Source organism: Lontra canadensis, unplaced genomic scaffold (assembly GCF_010015895.1).
Source record: "Lontra canadensis isolate GAN:19392208 unplaced genomic scaffold, GSC_riverotter_1.0 scaffold4, whole genome shotgun sequence".
Taxonomy (NCBI): domain Eukaryota; kingdom Metazoa; phylum Chordata; class Mammalia; order Carnivora; family Mustelidae; genus Lontra; species Lontra canadensis.
In genome coordinates this window covers 43,708,661-43,723,877 of record NW_022630998.1, presented here as the reverse complement: position 1 = coordinate 43,723,877, position 15,217 = coordinate 43,708,661, and the positions used below count along the sequence as shown (strand labels likewise).

The window sequence follows — 15,217 nt, the reverse complement described above, 5'->3', positions numbered from 1 at the left end:
AGCCTGATCTGTGTATTTTTTTTTCTAAAACTCCACAGGTGAGGTTACTGCACAATCCTGGATGAAAAAGCACTGATTTCAGCAAATAAAAAATACACAAATAAAATCTATGTTATATATAAGCTTTTAAATATCATTTCTAAATTTCATGAGTTACTAAAAAGCATCCAAGTTGAAAAACTTTACACGTCAGATAACCAAGAATGTTTTGAAACTTGTGCTGAATATTAAAAGGCCATAATTGGAAAGGGAGTAATCTGGCATAAATTGATCCAGAAATAAAAATTAGAATGCTCACTTTGGCAGCACATATACTAAAACCAGAAATAAAAATTAGAAAATACATCAATAATGTCATTAAATATCACATTAAACTAAAAAATGAACTCAAAGTTAAACACTTTTTATTTGCAATTATGAAAAGCATGTACAGGTAATATTAAAAAGTCATATCTTCTGTTTTCCAGACCTGACAAATAATTACAAGGTCAACATTAGACAATATTCTAATGCCTTTTGAAAGATAAAAGATATAGCACATGAAAGAAGTACAAAAAGCCTAGAAAACAGTGCTCCCCGCAAGTATATGGTCAACTAATCTTCAACAAAGCAGGAAAAAATATACAATGGAAAAAACACGGTCTCATCAACAAAAGGTGTTGGGAAAACAGGACAGCATCACACAGAAGAATCAAACTGGACCACTTCCTTACACCATACACAAAAATAAATTCAAAATGGATTAAAGACGTAAATGTGAGAGGAAATTAAAAGCCAACCAAAGGAATAGGGGAAGATATCTGCAAGTAACATATCAGATAAAGGTCTAGTATCCAAAATCTATAAAGAACTTACCAAACTCAACACCCTCCCCCCCAAAAAAAAATCCAATTAAGAACTGGCAGGAGACATTAATAGACATTTCTCAAAAGAAGACATAAAAATGGCAAAAAGACACATGAAAAAATGTTCAAAATGACTCATCATCACAGAACTACAAATCAAAACCACAATGATATATCTCCTCACACCAGTCAGAATAGCTAAAAGTAACAAATCAGGAAACAAAAGATGTTCGTGAGGATGCAGAAGAAGGGGAACCCTTTGCACTGTTGGCGGGAACCCAAACTGGGCAGCTGCTCTGAAAAACAGTATGGAGGTTCCTCAAAAAGTTAAAAATAGAAGTACCCTATGACCAGCAATTATACTAGTAATATTTATCCAAAGGATACAAAAATAATAATTTGAAGGGGCACATGCACCCCAATGCTTATAGCAGCATTATCCACAGAGGCCAAAATACTGAAAAAGCCCAAATGTCCATCAACAGATGAATGGATAAAGATATGGCATGTATATACAATGGAATATTACCCAGCTATTAAAAAGAATGAAATTTACAATGATGTGGATGGAACTAGAGGGTATTATGCTAAGCAAAATAAATCAGTCTGAGAAAAACAAATACCATATGATTTCACTCATATGTGAATCTAAGAAACAAAAACGATAAACATGGGGGAAGGGAAAAAACACAATAAGATAAAAACAGAGAGGGAGGCAAACCATAAGAGATGCTTAACTATAGGGAAGAAACTAAGGGTTGCTGGAGGAAAGGGGATGGGGGAAGGTTAATGGGTGATATAATGAGCACTAGGTGTTATATGCCAGTGATGAATCACTAAATTTATCCCTGAAACTAATACTACACTACATGTTAACTAACTTGAATTTAAATAAAATCTTGAAGGAAAAAAATAAACAGGAAACAGTGTTCCAGTTTGAAATTCACTTCAGTGATTCACTTTACATAAAGAAATCATGATTTAATAAAAGTAGAACTCAATCTGACATTTTTTTCCTTGATACTAAGCCTGTGATTTTAAAGTTGATCACCTAAATCATTAACTGTTATTTACTACAACTATTCTTACATCTAGTACAGTAATACGAGCTATGTGGGCAATTCTTCAAGCATTAAAAATGCATTTTAAGGGGCGCCTGGCTGGCTCAGTCCATTCAGCATGCAACTCTGGATCTCAGGGTCATGAGTTCAAGCCCCATATTAGGCATGGAACCTACATAATTGAAAAAATAAAAAATTAAAATGTATTTTAACCTGTGTTGATGAGCTTCATTCTTATATTTACTGGACGATCAGCCTATTGGATAAAGAGAGTATACTTACACATAATTTAAACCTTTCACGAAGATATTTAGTAGTAGTAATTCCCTCAGGAGCTATTGCTATTTTCATGGCATTTGGCCTCTACACTAACTGGCCTCTTTCAAGGACTTCCTCTTTCTTTGTGCTGTACTACTTATTGATTCACTTTTGCACCCTCTGGTTTAATATGTAGCTTATACCTTCTTCTTACTCTTCTATAATCTTCTTACTCTTTAACTTTATCCTTGGGTAGAAGTGAATTACAATAAGGAAATAAGTATATACATAAAACATACTTTAGGTATGGTATTTTCAGAGATTTCGAGTTTAAGTTTTACCGCTGTTTCGCTGGGAATATTGTTGCCTACAAAACTATAATGTAATGAAAGTTGTGTTTCTGGAAACCTATCTGCTGTAGCAAGTGAGGTAAGATCGTGCTTTAGATGGCAAATATTTTAAATTAAAAGAAAAAATTCAAGCTCATAATAAAGATTTCACCAAGTTCTATCAATACCTCTCCAGATATCCCAATGGCTTCTTCTGCAGCTCCATACTGACCAATATGTCCATTCTGCAGTCGTTCCAAAAGCTCCAATAAAGCAAAATTTTTTTTCAATCCCCAAACACCTGAATCTCCTAGAATAGAAAAATAAAAACTAAATCTAACAAAATGGACTATTAATCATTTTACCTCATACCTCAATAGTAACTTGTCATATATTTTAATCATTAATGTCTAAATTTTCAAAATTCAAATTTTCCCCATTATCTTTTTATGCTTAAACTATTCCCTGGTTAAAATTCTCTTTAAAAAACAGAAACTCGGGACGCCTGGGTGGCTCAGTGGGTTAAACCGCTGCCTTCGGCTCAGGTCATGATCTCAGGATCCTGGGATCGAGTCCCGCATCGGGCTCTCTGCTCAGTGGGGAGCCTGCTTCCCTCTCTCTCTCTCTCTCTCTGCCTGCCTCTGTCTACTGTGATCTCTGTCAAATAAATAAAATAAAATCTTAAAAAAAAAAAAAAAAAAAAAAAACAGAAACTCCCACAATAGCCAAACTATGGAAAGAACCTAGATGTCCATCAACAGATGAATGGATAAAGAAGATATGGTATATATATATATATATTTATATATATATATATATATGCACAATGGAATACTATGCAGCCATCAAAAAAAATGAAATCTTGCCATTTGCAACAACGTGGATGGAACTAGAGGGTATTATGCTTAGCAAAATAAGTCAATTGGAGAAAGACAAGTATCATATGATCTCCCTGATATGAGGAAGTGGAGATGCAACGTGGGGCTTTGAGGGGTAGGAAAAAGAAAAAATGAAAGATGATGGGATCGGGAGGGAGACAAACCATAAAAGACTCAATCTCACAAAACAGGCTGAGGGTTGCTGGGGGAAGGGGGGAGGGAGAGGGTGGTGGGGTTATGGACATTGGGGAGGGTATGTGCTATGGTGAGTGCTGTGAAATGTGTAAACCTGGCGATTCACAGACCTGTACCCCTGGGGATAAAAATACATTATATGTTTATAAAAAAATTTAAAAATTAATAAAAAAAAAACCCAGAAACTCCTCAGCACTGTAGTAGAAAGATACTTAAAGGACTTCTATTTTTCTATCATTTAACTTTATAAATCCTATTTTACCAAAGACTTTTACTACATATATTAAAACAAGTGCTTTACAATATTTTTTAGACCAACCTACAGTAAGACATATATTTTCCATTACAACACAGGATAATGTACATTTACTTATACATAAATAAGTTTTTAAAAATATGTGTATATTTACAGCTGAAACAAAAGTTTCATACACAAGTATTCATTCTCACAGTTAGCAAAACACCCGTATTTTTCGTTCTCTTTCTTCTTGAAAACACCTACTCAGAGTCAATTAAACTGATTTCATAACTACAAATAAGCTGTGATTCATGTTTGAAAACCACTGTATGAAACATACACTTAATCTAAAATAACTCCTCTCTGTAAAATGGAACTCAAACAGCTAAAGATAATATTTTCCCCCATCTCTCACCTAACCTAGAACCTGCAGCAATGACTATACAAACTCCTTTTCATACAAATAAACCAAACAATTTTAAATCTTAAATACATACAATATATTTTCCTACCTAGATCTGTTACTTGTCGATCAAAAGGGCAACGGATTGCTCTTCCATGAAGAGGGAGGCGGGTAAGACAGTCATGACAGACTGTGTGGCCACAAAGCAGAAGGCGAGGAACTTTGTCTCCTTGCAAAGAAAAGACATCTTCACAAACTCCACACTCCAGCACCTAATATTTGGAAAGGAAAGATGTGCTTTTTAAATGATTTTAAAAGCACACATACTTTTGGCTAAAAAAAACCCTCAATCTAATGTATTAAATCAATCTCATTAAATTATTCCTCCATGAAAAAAAGTCTAGATTGTAAAATTTTAAATCACCTTTTATCATTTCATCTGATGGACCACATAAAAATTACATCATAGTGAAATCTCCTTGAAATGTCAACTGTTAGGGACCAAGATAATGTTGTAAATTAAATCACCTTTATCTTTTGAAAATTATGTCTTGATTCATTATATCTGAATCTGTGTAATATATCATTCTGCCAAAGTTGGGTTCTAAACAATTTCTCTGCAATTACCTTGCCTCCAAAAGACCATGATTAATTTAAACAGAAATCATTTGAAATATGTACTAGGGTGACAATTACTCCTTGTAAATGATCAAGAACTTGTTCAGAACAGACTGCAAGTAATATTCAAGTATTTTCTAGTATCCATGTATACTACATAATGTAAACTCAAGAAAGCAGTCAGCTAAGACTTAAATTTCAATTCATTGTTCTCAATTAATAAATATGCCCCTGGGTTAGAAAATATTTTGTCTATGTCATTCCAATTACCAGCACATATCTTGCCCAAGGCCATGGAGTTAGTCAAAAGAAGTGACAAGGATCAGCATACTCTCACTCTAAAGCCATGAGATAGTTTTATAATTAGTTAACAAACTATATTTTTATCAATGAAGCACTGTTGGTACCTTTATTTCCCAATACAGTAAAAGTGTGACACAATTTTATTTTTTAAAAACACCCATACTGAACTGTTCAATTATATCACAAACTATGTCGGCCATCCATGACCTGCTACAATCTGGCCTCTGTCCCACTGCTTCCCTGCCACCCACTTCAGACTCCATGCTCAAACTGTATCTAACAATTTGTAGTTCCCAGAACTTGAAAACTGGTTTTTGCCTTTTTTTTACGCTAATGCTGAGGAAATAGCTAAACAGACATTTTCCTAGTGGTTCCTTTTTTTTTTTTTAACATTAATAAACAAACAAATTTCTAAACAACTGTATCTCTCAGTCTACCCACAGCTCATTCCAACTGAAATGACCACACTACCCCCTGGGCCATCATGCACCACCTAGGTGTTTATCTTGATACCGTAAACACATGAATTCCATTACTGGCTTCCAGCCTGTCTTTCCCTCTTAGACCAAAAAGCCCCCAGGAACAGGGCATTCCTAAAAACGCAGTACTAGGGTGTTTATATAAATAAAGTCTGGCAAGATTAAAAATTAAGAACAGTTCAGCCCAACCACCATCCCCCAACAAATACACAATGCAAGGTAAAAAACAGAAAATCCACAGTGGAAATCAGACTTAATCCATTAAAAATTTAATATTAACTCTGTAATTAATTTGGATTCAGTGTATGAAATACAAACATCTTTCATTATACATTGATAATACATAATTGGCTTGCATCCCAGTATGGTTCAAAAGAGGCTTAAATGTAACACATAGCTCACAAGAAAAGACATAAAAACAGCTCTTTAAATATATAAAAAGATGTTCAATCACTCTCAAAACACTTTAAAATGCACTTAAACCAATACATTTTTTTCAGATTAGAGCAAACAGGTTGATAACCTGTTTGTATAATCCTTTGTGTTGGTGAAGATGTGGGAAAATAGATATTCTTATACTTGCTGACTGCTGTGAAATGTTTAATGACTAAAATAGGCTTTATGAAAGGCAATTTGAAAATACCTATCTAAACTTTATATAGCTTAGTAATTCTATTTCCAGGAATCTATCTGACAAATATATCACACATGTGTGACAAGATCTCTGTGTTATTCCTTACAGCACCATTTGCATTTGCAAATGACTGGAAACAAAATAAACAGATAGCAACACGACTGGGAAATAAATTATAATATATTCATATACTGCAAAACCATGAAGTTTGTTGAGAAAAAGGAAGTTTCCTACGTACACACATAGAATGACTTCATATGAATAAAGCAAAGTGAAAAATATATAGAATATTTAATTAGCTTTTGCATAAAACTGGGGAAAGAGCATACATTTATATCTATATTTTTATACAGGCATACTATCTTTCTAGCAGGATACACAGGAAACTTGATTACACTGAAATAGTGGCTCCCTATGAGGAAGGAAAACAGATGGGAAAAGTTACACATAAACTGTATTATACACAAACACTTAAATATATCCTACATTTTTAAAAAAAAGCAGGACGGAAATTTCATTTATATATTGTCACTAAAATATCAAATTCATTCAAATACAGAGAAGATATAACAGAATTAGATATAAAATAAACGCAACATTTTTTATGTTTCATTTTTCTAACACCGTAATAAACTTGCTTATGACCATAAACTCCAAACAAATAAAATTCCAGTCCATTCAGATCTTTTACCTCTGAACCCATAATTACACAAGATAAAAGAACTTAAGTTGCTACTACAGTGCTTTTTCAAAAAGCACTAATAACATACCACAGATTCATAAATTAAACAAGGAACCAAAAATAAACTTACTAGACTATTTCACATCAACTCAGGAAACAATAAAATAAGAAATTCTTTCTTCAGTATTTATGAACACAAACTGTGGCTAACAGCACAATAAGAAAAAAGCTAAATAAGAAAAAAGCTCTTAATCTTATCAACTTCACAAATATGTCAAAGAGAGCTTCAAACTGATTACATGTAAAACAAATTTTAATTAACCAGACCATATTTTATTTATGTTTTTTATTTATTTTTTTTAGTAATTTCTAGCCCCATCATGGGACTCAAACTCACAACCCTGAAATCAAGAGTAGCACACTCCTCCAATGGAGCCAGCCGGGCACCCTAATCATACCATATTTTAAATGGACTAAAAAGACTCAGTCCTTAAAAGAAACCATCCTGATTCTTTTTTTTTTCTTTCTGACTCTTTTTTTAAAAAGATTTTATTTATTTGTCAGAGAGAGAGAGCACACACAAGTAGGGGGAATGGCTGGCAGAGGGAAGAGGCTCCCTGCTGAGCAAGGAGCCAGCCCCATGTGGGGCTTGATTCTACGACCCTGGGATCATGACCTGAGCCAAAGGCAGACGCTTAACTGACTAAGTCACCCAGGCCTCCCTTCCTGACTCTTTTTTGAATGTAAATAATTTCATAATGTCAGATTTTTATCTTTGAGTTTTCTAATGAAAAACCCTGTCATTATCAACTTATTCATTATTTTACCTTTTAGCAATATATACTTCAACTCTCACCTTCCAATGAGTAATTTCTGCTTTCATCTATGAAAATGAGAATGAGTTACAAATCACGGCATAAGCATCTTACCAAGGAGGACTAACCTACTGCACAGCTAGGGCACATTTTACATGTGAAGATAAAGACAAAGTGAACCTGTAACACATCAAACTCTGTGCTGTAACAAGTTTGAGTCATATGAGGCCTTCGTATATTTTTTGAGATTTTAAAGCAACTAGGGTAACAAAAGTAGATACAGCAACAATAACCATTCCAATTACAACTTCTTAATTCAAGCTAATTCACAAAAAAATCTTCAGGTATTCTCTCCTTAAAGCCCAATTTAATACATAAAACCTCGACCATGTAACATGGCTAATAACAGTGTTCCTCTGTATCTCAGATATGCTGTGTACCTTCAGAATAACAAAGGCCAGATGAATCAAAAGCCATCAATAATTGGCAACATACCTGTGAACAGAAATGTAGCATTTGTTGTCATATAAAAACCAACATTAGGTGAAAAAATCATAGATGCCTATTACCCAAGATCTCAAATTAACTTCAGATATTATCTGATAGAGTGGTTTTCAACCTTGGTTGCACATTAAAATCACTTCTAGGAATGTTTAAAAAATATACTGATGTCAAGTTAATCAGAACTTGGGGAGAAGGAGTGTATCGGTGTTTTTTTTTTTTTTTTTAAGTTTTAAGTTATTCTAAGTATGTAGCCCATAATGAGAATTACCAATAACTCAGATTACAACAACGGAAGTTATTCTACAAACCGATGAGATCAGTTCTCCCTTGCTGATGTTTCTATACGTATACAGTGGAAGGGAAATGTGAATCCCACATATTTCAATTGATTCGTTAATGCGTTTTGAAGCACTTAAGCATCGTAGAATTTCAAACGTGAAGCATAGGGCAATTCGTATATCCTAACGTTAATGTTCAGCCATGCTGCTGCAGGGACACTTCTCAAAAAACTGTTGACAGACTATACTAATAAGAGAAGAGGGGGCAGACCAACCATTACTGTTTGTCTGGTTATAGAAGAAGTGCAATAATGAAAACCAGATTTTAAAGGCATTCAACCCTGGATCCATGACACACTGTGTTAACGTAAACCTGTATTTCTTCACCTGTAAAACAGTAATTATCATATACCTTATAAGTAGATACTAACGAGCTAAAATACTTAACACAGTACCTGGTAATAACAATGGCTCAATTTAATAAAAATAAACTAATGCCTGTTGAGCTTAACAAAAAGGAGAGGAACTAAGCAAAGACCGGCAGAAGTCCGTCTCACAGGCCCATAAGCTCCTTTTCACAAATGTCCCCATCGGCCACGTAGAGGACTGGTATGAGCAGAAAACCAAGCAACTTCAATCCCGCAGAGATAAAAATCGCGGAGGGCATGGCAAGGCTTGTAAAGCCGAGAGGCGCGCAAAGGCCCAAAGAAGACCGCCGGAGCGCGGCCGCCAGACCTCAGGGATGAACCGAAGGGAGGCCGATGGTGGAGAACAGAGCACGCAAGGTCCCTCACCTTCACCACGGCCGTACCCCGGCTGCCCTGACGGCCACTGTCTAGTCCCGCTCCAGGCTTGTTTACAATGAGGGTAGCCATCCTACGAGGAGCGGCGCCGCAGAAGCAGCCGTCACAGCCTTCAAGTGAGGGGCGGGGTCCAGCCACCTACCCAGAGGCCTCAGCGTTCACCGCCCGCGCACAGGCGCAGTAAGACGCGGAGCGTCGCTGGCTTGACCTCCGGACTCCTCCTCCTGCCAGTTGCTAGCTGTTTATCGGCACATCCTTGTATATATGAAGGCTTTGCTATTTATATTGTTATTATCCAGGAGTCTGCAGCTGATGGAAGGAATAAAAGTAAAGGGAAAAAGAAGGCTAAAGCTAGAAGTAAATTTCCGGGGTGAAACTCCTGCTTCAGTAACAAACTCTGCCCAATTGCAGAATAGACTTGGGAGAGAAGGGGGACTACATCTACCTGCATGCAATGCTGTTTTGTTTAAACTACAAATCCCAGCATGCAAAATTCGTCTCTTTCATTCCGCAATGTACGTATTTGGGACGCTCTACGTATTGTCACCGAGAAAAAATTTCTTGAAGTCGCGTTGCGTGATTGTGGCTTGAAAATAGGGAAGTATGTTATGTATAGGTCTCTAAGAGGCAAGAGATGGCTTTGGTAAAAAGAGGCCGTTGAATCCGTGAAGGACGTGGTAAGAAGAGAATTTAAGGTATCACCGGCGAAGAAAGCCTGTTACGAGTGATTTGATCTTCCCGAACGTTCGCTTTTCTGTTTTCTTCCGGGCTGCTCTGAACCTCTTCAGTTGCCGTAGGCAGTGGGTCGAAAGTGCCGGTCAAAATGGAAGTGAATCCCCCGAAACAGGAGCACCTGCTGGCCCTGAAAGGTAAACTTTTATGAACCTGACTCCCTTTAGTCTGTTTTCTCCTCTTCTGTCGTAATTCTCGAAGGCTTTACCCCATAGATCTGGTCCCTGGGATGTAGGCCTCGTTTTTCTTAAACAGTTAGTGGCTTCGCTCCTGCTCTGTCCTTTGGCGCCGAGTGGAAGGAAGCAATTTCTTCTCTTTGCTTTTTAGGTTTGACAGCCTCTCTCTAGAATGGAATAGATACCCGGTAAATCACTCATTGTGTGATATGCTGCAGTTAACAGACTGGCTTTAGCCCCGAGCTCCGGGGAGAGCCTGGTGAACCAAGATGGTTTACAATAGCCATCTACAGTGATTTTCCTTGTCTGTTGTGTCTTCATGTGGCACTGATAAAGTTAGTAGGCTTCAGCTTCATCTGTAAAGTTAGTCTAGTATTGCAGTAAGTAGTGCCAGGGATTTAGAAATACATAGTACAACAACGTATAATTTAGATTTGTTAAAACTTCAGTTTACTTCGAATTGTTGTGGATACGGGAAAATTAATGTCAACTTTCGTTTTGTGCGCACAGCAAACTTTTTGAATAACTTTGATGATTTAATTGTATGATTATTTAGGGAAAACCAATAGGATAGTTTTTCTGGAATTCTTACTGTTTTCTGAAAACCTTTTATTTAAAACGCTTTAAGCTTTTTTCCATCTGTTTTCTACTTAAACAAATGCGATGCTTCTTTCTTGGATGCTCTACTGTGTGGTTACCAGTAACTTCTTGAACTGAGCTGAGAAAAGGCTCAATAGACGTTTGAATTTAGTTATATTGCACTTACCTTCCTTGTGGCATCCATTTTGAGGGACTCTTATCCCGTCCCTAGTTATGAAGTAGGCATCAAACATTCCAGAAGCTTACCAGTCCCATCTGTAATATAAAATCAGATACTGATAGCTTAGTTTAAGAGGGTTGTCTCTGATCATAGAACTAAAAAACAACAATATTAAGTAATACAGCAACAGGACCTGTAAGCTTAGCCTGAGTAAATGAGCTAGACTAAAATGGATTCTTCTAGAGAAAAAGGAAAAGAAACTCTCATGTTTTTTCTTAATCTTAAATCAAGTATGTAGAGTGGATTTTGCTATCTATCAGAAATTTTAGAAACTTTCTCAGGATCACAAAGCTAGTGAGTGATTGGAGGCAGTATTTCAACACAAGGCCTTCCTCCATCTTTCCAAGACTCATTGTTTCCCAATGAAGGAAACAGCATTTTCAGAGAACATTCTCTGATTAGTTACTTTGATGGGAATTTGAAACAGTTCTGTTAGCAGATAGGTATGATTTTATGCAAATTGGAAGTTATTAAACACAGTTATATTCCAGTAATGTGGAAGCTAATTACCATTGGGTATTTTTAATTTTCTGTTACTCTTTATTTTCTGAAATAGAAGAAAATCTGGGAGAGATTTTAGCAGGCTAAAAGGATAAGTGTTTTGAAATTCACTGATAGTCTCAGTTTTATTAAAGCTCCTCCATACCGTTGTTTCCCCTTGTTCATCAGTAATTTTCACAAGCTTTGGGGCACCTGCCTGGCTCAGTCGGGGGAGCATATGACTCTTGATCTCGGGGTGGTGAGTTCAAGCCTCACATCAGGTATAGGGATTACTTTAAAAAATAAAAAATAAAATAACTTATTAAATTTTTTTTTCACAGATTTTCATTTTACTGATTGTTGAATGCCAAGTATATCAATTTATGTGGTAATTTAAGTTTACTTTCTTGTCTATATAAAAGGTTAAGGAACTCTCAGAATTTCATCAGTCCTCAGGGTATGACACTGACTAAGTTCAAAAGAAATCAAAGAATTTTCAGTGCCATATCTTAGAATGTGAAAGTATAAGGAAGAGGAAAGAAAAATTAAAATCGCTTCTCGGCCTTTTGGCTAAGATCAAGTGGAAAGAAAAATTAAAAGCATTACTAATGCTTTTAAGAATATGCTCTCTATGTTTAGATTCATATTAAAATTATGGATGTTAAGGATCACAGTCACTTATGAGTTTAAGTTGTCAAATCTGTCCACTGTTAGTGGACATTTACAGTAGATGAAAAGAATCATTATGAGATTAATTATTTCTGACTCTTCAGAATCAGTGGTCAAATGAATATTGTGACATCATGACAGGAGTCCCCGTCCATGGTCATTCTAGCAATGGGAGAACCCCTTCAAAGAGTTCTCTCATGATTTGGGAGAGAAGAGATACCACCTCTCTCTCTCTTTTTTTTTTTTTTGCCCCCTACAGTAATTAGGATTTGAAAGAGCCTGCATTATGGCTCATGCAGCTTTGAACTTGGTTAGGAAGACGAACTATATGCTAGAACTTATTATCAACAACTTCATTTGGTACAACTTGAAGAATTCTTTGTTCTAAGAGGGAAAAAAATAAGGAAGGTCTAGCCGTCTTGTTTTCCTCTTCAGAAATGGAATTCAGGAGCCATGGTACTAATGTCTTGATACTGTGAAAGTCCCCCATTTAGACAAAGGAGACTTAGTCACAAACCCAGTTCCTAGCCTGGTTAAAATCAGAGTTAAACTATTTTCATGTTACCAGTGTTGCTACTGTGAAAGAAAGAAATCATTAAGTATTCTGTCTATATATTTGGTAGAATTCATATAATTTTAAAGTATAAAGATTTTTCTCAAGGCATTAAAAATTACAATGATTTTCATTGTCCTCAACTCAGATGTCTCAAATTTTAAAGTATTATTACATTTTTGTTATCTTCAAATGAATCTAGTATTCTGAGAATCACTAATTTACCTTTTGTTTCTGCTATAGTCTTAAGATTATTTACCAAATTTATTAATGACAATGGTTCCAAATCCTTTCTGTCTGTTAAGTTAGACTTGTTGACTCCTGGCAGTTTTAGGCCGAAGGTGATCTTGTAGGGAATCTACTCCGATGAGATAAAGCATTTCCGATTTTGTGGATTACATTCAGATTTACCAACAGCACTTGGTAAAATATATTGAGACTAGTTTTATTTTTTTCTTTTTCCCTACTTGTGTGTAGGCTCTCCTACCATATCTTACTCTTTGCAATACTTCCACTTTAGGTCCTGTTTCCTTCTGATTTGGAAAGAGAGTCTTATAATTATAAATTACATTCTAGCGCTGAAGAGTGCATCTAAGAAATGTTTTCTTCATTAAGAGTAACTGGATTACTGCAGAATGTCTACAGAAGTAATATTACATTATCGACCATGTGAGAGTGATCCCACACAACTGCCAAAAATTGCAGAGAAAGCAATTCAAGACTTTCCTACACGTCCACTATCGAGATTTATTCCTTGGTTTTCACATGATGCGTCCAAACTTCCACTCAAACCTAAAAGATCAGCACCTGTGATTTCTGAAGAGGCAGCTGAAGATGTGAAACAATACTTAACCATTTCAGAACACGATGTTAAATCACAGAGTTATGATTGCACAGTAGATCTTTTGGAATTTCAACCTAATTTTAAAAAAAGGAAGCACTTAGTCCGGTCACACTCACTGAATGAACAGACAAATTCTGGAAATTTAGATAAACAATCAGAAAAGGGAAGACAACACAAGAAGAGGTTTTGGAGTGTTTCACTTCCCAACAGTAATTGCACTGAAAATATTTTTCCTTTGTCTAAAAAATTGCGAGATAGTTTAAAGGCATTGAATTTGCATTCACTTTATAGAGCAAGATGGACTATAGAGCATGCTATTTGTAACAACCAAACTCTGGAAGACATTTGGGCAAAACTCAATCATATCATCCGGCACAATGAACTTCCATCTTGTAATGCTACATTTCAGAGACACTTAGGCCAAATATGGGTGTTCTGTGATATTATGTACTGTGAATATGTGGGAAGTCTTCTTAAAGGAAGGTTAGCTCTTACTGGGAAAATGAATTTATTTGTGCATAAATATGGTGTTATTTTTAGTATGTAATGAATTTTACTGATTGTTAAAGAAAAGAATATTCTGAATGAACTGAGTAGGATCTGAAATAGTGTGGTCAATCAATTTTTTACAGGGTTTTAAATTTTTTATTTAATTTTTTTATTTGACCCCTCACTAAGATAGCCTCTTCATTCTTAATAGTATAAAAAAATTGTGTGGTAATTTGTATACAGTGGTTTCTCAGAAATAAATGGCCATCACTTGAGTTCCTAGATGTGTATTAATACAAGAGCTTTCTGGGTTATACTTTTAGTAGTTTTCTTCTAAATAAATTGTGATAAATTGTTGTTTTACTGAGCTTAGAGGTAAAATGTTCTATTCCTTTGTTCTGTTACTTTTCCAGTGGTTGAATTAGATAGCGCAATGAATTACAGTGAACGGTTGGATTTTGGTAAAGTCCCAAAATGTAATTTTATAGTGTTTTTTCTTTACCGTTCTAAAGTGTAATTATTAAAAAATAATAATAAAACCAGTTCTATTGCAAATGTTATTCAAATAGCATGAACATAGTTCAAATTGGGAAACTAGCCCAGATTGTACCAATGTTTCCAAGAATCTGTAACTGACAATAGTTGATGTGGAATTTTGAATCAAAAGTAAAAATGTATAATTTGCATAAGACCATAATGTATCTTTAAGGATATAACTATTTTGAAGGGAAGTATCAAATGTGGGAAAGAGCTCGTTATTCTTTATTTAATCTAGTACAAGTATTCAGTGTTAATGGTGGTTAATGCTGATTGCTAGTTGATGGGTTCCTGGAGTTATTGTGAGTTTCCCAATAGCAAAAGTTTTAAATTGGGTTTACACATCACCTCATAAAAATACCCAAAATGATTATAAAGGTTTTATGTAAAAATATACTTATTTAGCAAATTTAAGTGCCTAACGCGAGCTGGTTAGAAAGCAGTATGGAAGGAGAAACATGGACCTACCCTTACAGAGTTTACATGGAGTTACTTCCATTAAGTGGTCAAACCACCTCCCTGGGAAACAGCAAGAATTGTAGTCTTTCTGAAAGGCAGACACATTTGCCTTGTGGCACAGTGCCTGATAATGAA

The 15,217-nt window shown here is 35.5% G+C and overlaps 3 protein-coding genes across 9 annotated transcripts in view; 2 read left to right on the top strand and 1 right to left on the bottom strand.

The window, feature by feature from the left end:
* The window catches only part of TRIM23 (tripartite motif containing 23), a 31,788-nt gene extending 22,323 nt beyond the window's left edge, over window positions 1-9,465 (bottom strand). The window contains exons 1-3 of the mRNA XM_032849567.1: window positions 9,315-9,465; window positions 4,317-4,479; window positions 2,682-2,803 (exon numbers count right to left, since the gene is read on the bottom strand). Of these exons, the coding sequence (XP_032705458.1) occupies window positions 2,682-2,803; window positions 4,317-4,479; window positions 9,315-9,395 (366 nt within the window). The 5' untranslated portion in view covers window positions 9,396-9,465. The remainder of the gene's footprint in view (window positions 1-2,681; window positions 2,804-4,316; window positions 4,480-9,314) is intronic.
* A 614-nt stretch (window positions 9,466-10,079) lies between these two features.
* The window catches only part of TRAPPC13 (trafficking protein particle complex 13), a 30,454-nt gene continuing 25,316 nt past the window's right edge, over window positions 10,080-15,217 (top strand). For 4 of the 6 annotated variants that reach the window (XM_032849614.1, XM_032849596.1, XM_032849589.1 and 1 more), the window contains exon 1: window positions 10,080-10,192. In XM_032849614.1, the coding sequence (XP_032705505.1) occupies window positions 10,147-10,192 (46 nt within the window). In that variant the 5' untranslated portion in view covers window positions 10,080-10,146. Of the gene's footprint in view, window positions 10,193-12,460; window positions 12,796-13,897; window positions 14,081-15,217 lie in introns of those variants that run through there. The other 2 variants (XM_032849621.1, XM_032849604.1) reach the window with 2 other exon arrangements.
* SHLD3 (shieldin complex subunit 3) lies at window positions 10,084-14,628 on the top strand. 2 transcript variants are annotated; one of them, XM_032849663.1, is made up of 2 exons: window positions 10,084-10,192; window positions 13,274-14,628. In XM_032849663.1, the coding sequence occupies exon 2, from the start codon at window positions 13,389-13,391 to the stop codon at window positions 14,142-14,144; it is 756 nt and encodes a 251-aa protein (XP_032705554.1). In that variant the 5' UTR covers window positions 10,084-10,192; window positions 13,274-13,388; the 3' UTR covers window positions 14,145-14,628. The 2 variants fall into 2 exon arrangements, with proteins under 2 accessions (XP_032705554.1, XP_032705563.1); XM_032849672.1 differs by having other exon boundaries at window positions 10,104-10,192; window positions 13,330-14,628.

What these genes read in the sequence shown, in the direction of transcription:
- SHLD3 (XM_032849663.1), top strand. Translation starts at nt 13,389, where the DNA reads ATGTCTACAGAAGTAATATTACATTATCGACCATGTGAGAGTGATCCC.